This window comes from Alosa sapidissima, chromosome 5, assembly GCF_018492685.1.
Source record: "Alosa sapidissima isolate fAloSap1 chromosome 5, fAloSap1.pri, whole genome shotgun sequence".
NCBI classification, from domain to species: domain Eukaryota; kingdom Metazoa; phylum Chordata; class Actinopteri; order Clupeiformes; family Clupeidae; genus Alosa; species Alosa sapidissima.
The window spans coordinates 12,640,707-12,646,933 of record NC_055961.1 but is presented as its reverse complement, the minus strand read 5'-3'; the positions used below and the strand labels follow the sequence as shown (position 1 = coordinate 12,646,933).

Sequence of the window (6,227 nt, the reverse complement as noted above, 5' to 3'; positions counted from 1 at the left end):
TCAGTAGGCCTATGTAAACTGGTAAGAGGCTGAATAAGCACTTTCTATTGTTATTCTGCTTGACAGGTGATATATAAATAAAAAAAATGATTGATTGAGTAATTGAACCTGATGAAACAACCACTAAAGAATTTTATCAAAAGGCATTTGATATGGGTAAGGCTAACTAGAACATGAGAAACATGGACAGGCTTAGATGATTGCAGGGCAAGCTTACTGACTCTGATCCCCTTATGGTTGTTTTATCTATAGCCTAATAACATGTCTGAAGGGTTTTTTGTGTAATTTCTCATAATAACATGTCTGAAGGGTTTTTTGTGTAATTTCTCATTTACATCTTGTTTTTTTTCTGTTCCTGATACGATTTTGTTGACATTTTTCATTGCCCTTATTGAATGATTTCAGGCATAGACTGTATATATAGAGTTCTATATATACAGTCTATGATTTCAGGCGTCCAGCAGTTCTGGGAAAATAGAAGTTCAATGAATGGGAGGAGTTGGTCTGGGTTTCCATGGAGATGCGTCTCTTAGTAGCATGCCTCCATTCACGACAGCAGCCAGCACCTGATTTCAAGCTTCACCATGGGAAGAAGCAAGTAGCTTGAAAAGTTTACCGTTTTAGAAAATATCTTTGACAGTCTAATCACATACTGGCTGTTGAAACGATTTAGACACGCTAAACTTGCTTCTGCTCTTGACTATGCGTTTTCTGTCCGGATGTAGGCTACAGAAGAAATCTTTTCTAAACACTGCAAGTTTTGTCGTAGCTTAGCTGTCGTTTGACGCGTTTGCAAGCCTTGTTTGGCACGGCATTACTTTTTTTTTGCTCTATCCAGCAACCAAGTGGATAGCCTATAGGCCTATGGCTACTTTAAACAAACATGATATTGGTCAAGGAATAGGAGATGGTGAGGTTCTCCCACCTAAAAACAAGTTTTCGCGAAATAAGAATGCATCGATGAAGCAAGCACCTCACTCAGATAATAACGAGAAAATCACACCAGACAAAAACAAATGCAAGAAGAAGAAAAAGAAAGAAAAAACGTCGGACAGTGACAAAAAGAAAGCAAACAAGTCCAATCGTGGAACACATAAAGAAGACGATTCCAGCAGCCCTCCGAATTCTGAAGATACAGGTTTGTGTCTCAGCCACTCGCTTGCCTGTAACAGTTTCTAACCTACTACGTTACATTGTTAAATTGTAACATTGTATTACAAGTAGCCTAGTGTAATTGTAACTGTATCATTTTTTTTATTTACATTAATTTACGCATAGCCTAACCTAATAGGCTACGCTACTTAGGCCTATGCTGCCTCTTCATAATCAAATCCTCACCTTAACTCAGTTTAACCTACGCCAGGCCTAGACAAGGCTGCACCCCCAATTTAACATCGGTAGTAGGCTACTTAAATAGACTAATAGGCTTTCAATTAATGATGGTGTATGATAGCAACTCGGGCTGTGTATTGTTGCCTTTTAACGCTTGTTGGTAAAAAATATTGTATACCAGAGTGAAATATGAGATCAAGTCACGTAGAAGTACAAATTAAGATGCAAGGTTTAATTAGGCTGTATACAGGAGAGAGGCGCTAGCCTGGCTAGAGAGGCGCACCCGTAGCACAGCGTACTCCAGAATATGCGTCTTTGACTTGACACAGAATTATCCAGGGTTTAAGTACCCAACAGTAAAGAATAGATAATCATACAGTGACTGTGGCAAAGCCAGGACACATTCAGTCTACCTTAATCAATGACGAAAATGACTGTTGACGCAGAATAGACAAGTGATATCCACTCTGGCGCCTTACATTATCATGTTTAAAAGAACAGTACAGATATCACACAGAGTCATGATGCAGACGTAGATTCATACTTTTTGTGTCAAAGTGACCCACTAGTGAGAAATGCAGAACATTAAACCACATACTGAATATTGGGCCCAATGCTGCACATTAAACCAACATATTTAAGTATTGGACATAATGTTCAATTCCATTTTCTCTCACGTTATAATTATGTGCTTATTGCGTTAAAAATGTCAGTGTAATGTGAGGTGTAACCTTGCAGATCCAGTAGGTAAGTTATATTCCTATTGTTGATTTACCACACTGCAATATAGAGCAGAGGACAGTAATCTCGCAGGCCTACCAGATATGAAAAAAAAGGATAGGGGGAAGACATCAAAAGATCCAAAATTTGACAGGCAAAATTAATTACTGGGGGATATCAAAAACTGAGCATAGATTAAACAGTAGGCTAGGCCTAAAGGTCAATCTTGCAGAACATCTTCACATGGAATCTGTGTGGATCTATGCTGTACCATTCTCAAGTGTCATAATCAGATGACTAATTACTGTGAAAGGCATACTGTACCATTTACTGTAGATGGAATCTTTTGAATTCTCAGGACAAAGAAGCTGACCCTCCCTACTTGTGGTCAGTGTAGAATGGCCAGTGACGTCACTGTCATTAGTGTCTCCCATCCCTTGTCTAAGGGATTAAGTTGTAATCTAACTACCCCATGTTAGCAAGGGGCTGATTGTGTGTTAAACATGCCATTAATAAAACAGTTTGTATATATTTTTCAAGGCCAGTGAATCATACAGCCTTAAGTCAATCCAAAATGTGTGCATTCTCCTCAGATAAACAGCCACCTGATGCCAAGTCCAGCTCCTCTCTGCCTAAAGGAGGCCAGACCAAAAGCAAGACCAGCAAGAGGAGCAAAAAGCTGAAAAAGTCTGTCTCGAACCAAGAGACAGCCCTTGCCCCTTCCGCTGAGAAGACCAAAGCAGAGGTCAGCACAGAGTCCCTTGAGAGCTTGAGGTGGGAAGGAGTCCTGGATGACCCTCAGGCAGAGGCTGAGAGGCTGGAGGTGTATAAAGCCAACCGTCGCAAGCGCTATTTAGCAGCGCGGAAACTACATCTTGGACAGACAGCTGTCACTCAAACCTCCCAAGTAAGGTGAACTGCAAAGATCAGGGGTCTTGGCTACTTGACGTCTGTGAATTTACCGGCTACCTCTCCCCCATAACACAATCTTAAGAACTGGAAAAAAAACTGCCACACTATGCTTCTAAGAGTTTGTTAATGTATTGTTGGTTGTCTGGACATTATGATAATTAAAGGCATACTCAGGGACTGTGAGTACCAAAATGTTATGAACAAAAGGATATTTCAGTAAACTCATTACCTGACAACCACAATCACGTCAAACGATACAAGACCAAAGTAGAGACAATGTATTTAAAATGAGTACACTTGAAGATGATCGTGTTCCCTAATCTGGAAAATCTAGGTATGTTGTGGTGTTCTGAATATGGGTTTACATTGGACGCCAAGCAATTCTCCAACAGAGGGAGCCAAGTGGCTTTGCATTGAAATTATTTGAATAGCAAAGGCATTGTCATTACCTTACATCATAGCACTAAATTGTCTAAAATGAGGTTCAAATTGTTCAATTGTTCAAACTGATGTCTAAGATTAAAAAACACAACAAATCAAAATTCAGCAATATTTATTTTCTAACCTTCCATTTACATTTTTATCTTTTCAAACTTTGGTTGGAAAAAACAAAACAAATCGCTTCCGTAATTAATTTAATGAAAACCAATTTGCTCAATCTAAGTGTTTTCGCTGAAAGCCATACATATCAACTACAAGAAGTGTAGCCTACAGTAGATGCACTTTATTTGATTACAAAATAAACAAACAGTCATAATAGTGCATATTGACCCTACTGCTTATCACCAGTGTGAGATGATGTATTCTTCACTAGTTATGATTGTGTATATAAATGGAACACTTTTGTGATGTAAAAAACAATGAATAAGATCAGATTACTTTATTGCAGAGGTGGTCTCTGTGTTCTTGGAGATAAAATGTCAATAATTCCAAGTGTAAACATATGATCAAAATACAGTAATAGCATATTATTATCAGATGTTTGTTATGTTTTATAATTAACATATCATTCAGTACAAAACCCATATGAAAAAGGTGGATGATTTGGCTAGCCAACACCCCATTAATTTCACATACATTTCAGTCATGCAATGTATCATAAGCACTAGACAAGGCTGCTGCCAACAAAAGTAGCACATTTTGACCTGTTTTAAAATTGATTTAACTTTTTATTGATGCCAGTAAGGATGGATTAAAGTATTTATTTGTGACATTTTAACCTCGGATGCATGAATAAAAACTGATAGAAATGATACAGAAGTCTGAACAAAACACTGAACAAAATGCTGGATCAGGAGAATAACAAATACTGATATCTACTTAAGTAGGCCACTTACTTTCTGTCTCAGGTCACTTGGACTACTTTGCTACAGAACTGCAAGATGTGTACTAATTACACACAGATGCCAAAACATTAACTCTTTTTTTGGATGTTACCTTTTTGTGATATGCAAACCAACAAATGTTATTTAAATATATATTCTGACCCTCCTCCCCACCTATATCCTCCCATCTTAAAGGTACGATATATATAATAAGACACCCCTACCCCCGGCTAACACCATGGTGCAAAGATTGAGACGCTTATATAGCCTATTGTATATTTAATTTTTTGTATAAAAAATAAATAAATCAGATATCCATCAGTTAAATTGTTTTTACATTTGAGAAACTAACATTTTCAATTTTGTTTAATCGTACTGATCAGTTCAAATGTTTTTTGATCAGAGCCAACAGATCAATCTGACTGGATCAAATATATTTCAGCTAATGTGTGTTGTTTCATTCTTTGGATTGGTGCATTTGATGTTAAGCTGCATGTCCACTGTATTAGTAATTAAGCTAGCTATTCCTTCCTACATACACACTAAACAATAAGCCCTGACCATACGTACATAAACAAGGCCATAAACCCATCATCTAATAGATTAGTTACACGTTACTATGATATAAGAGCACTGCCATACTTACAATGAGTAGTACTTGGTTGTTTAAGTATCTCCTTCCATGTTTCACCCTAAACCCATGCTCCCCTTGGCCACCCTGTCCGCTGCCCTTTAAGATAGCTAAAAAGCTTAAATGCTTGAGATCTTAAATAAAGACCTAGAGGTCTGCTTGCCATGACTAAGTTAATGTAACATATATATTTATATCAATTGATCTTGTTGCAGACACTAATGGAGACCTAGATGTCTTTCAATTATATAAATGTTTCATGTAATCTTAGGCCTCCTCCACCTTGGAGAAACTATTTATTTACTCCTGCAAAGGAAGAGGAGGAAAACATGTGCAAAGGTAGTGATGCACTGCTCTGAGTCTACTTGGGGTAGTGATGCACTGCTCTGAGTCTACTTGGGGTAGTGATGCACTGCTCTGAGTCTACTTGGGGTAGTGATGCACTGCTCTGAGTCTACTTGGGGTAGTGATGCACTGCTCTGAGTCTACTTGGGGTGGGGAGTGTGACATCATTTAGGGCCTAGCTCACTAACAGACAGCTATTGCCTGTACAGTATTGTACTGAGGGGAGGGTATGCACATTATGGCAGAAGTATAGCAGCATGCAGTGCATTTGCTTTGACAAAATACCAACTTCCCATAACTCTAATGAAATTCTGCCCTTTGAATTAGTGGACACACACAAAACAAAATGTCTTCTCGTCACAAATGCTAGTTTTAATGAGCTGTTTTTAAAGGTTAATTAAAATGCGGAGAATCTACAGAACAGAGAGTAATTTCATAGGCTGATTCCCCTGCGCCAATGCAAAAGTAGTGACAATGATGTGGACAGATCCTAGCATCTATCGTCTTTTAAAAACAAAAACAACAAAACAATGGTGGTTTGATTCTGCTGCGTCATGATACTGATACTCACAAGTCATAGAGACTGACACAAGACTGAGGTATGGAGTTGACCCTGAATCAGTCACTGTAAGCAGAGAGAGGACTGACATTTTCCTGTCTGAGACAACATGACACAAACACACCCCACGAATGGCACAGAGTGACACACTCACAGACAAGAGTGCTATAAAAACGAGTGTGCATATGAAGGGTTCAGATGCAAAAGCCTCTAAATGCCACCTATGTCAAAAATGAGATAAAGATGGTGAGGGGATGCTCTCCACACATAGTATACGCTAATCAAATAATTTAACTTCTAAACCCACTAAATACCACTCCTTTCCTGGTCTGAAATATCGATTTATAGGCAAAAACCTATAGGAGACTGAATTTAAATGCTCATTTAAAAGAAAAGTGGTCAG

The 6,227-nt window shown here is 38.3% G+C and overlaps 1 protein-coding gene across 1 annotated transcript; it reads left to right on the top strand.

The window, feature by feature from the left end:
- The first annotated feature begins 469 nt into the window (after positions 1–469).
- Positions 470–3,170, top strand: c5h17orf97 (chromosome 5 C17orf97 homolog). The gene is made up of 2 exons (XM_042093842.1): positions 470–1,138; positions 2,646–3,170. Exons 1-2 carry the CDS (start codon positions 865–867, stop codon positions 2,966–2,968), a joined length of 597 nt encoding a protein of 198 aa, XP_041949776.1. The 5' UTR covers positions 470–864; the 3' UTR covers positions 2,969–3,170.
- The last annotated feature ends 3,057 nt before the right edge of the window (positions 3,171–6,227 follow it).

What these genes read in the sequence shown, in the direction of transcription:
- c5h17orf97 (XM_042093842.1), top strand. Translation starts at nt 865, where the DNA reads ATGGCTACTTTAAACAAACATGATATTGGTCAAGGAATAGGAGATGGT. An exon ending in TCCGAATTCTGAAGATACAG is followed by an intron (nt 1,139 to 2,645) that starts GTTTGTGTCTCA and finishes CATTCTCCTCAG; the next exon opens with ATAAACAGCCACCTGATGCC.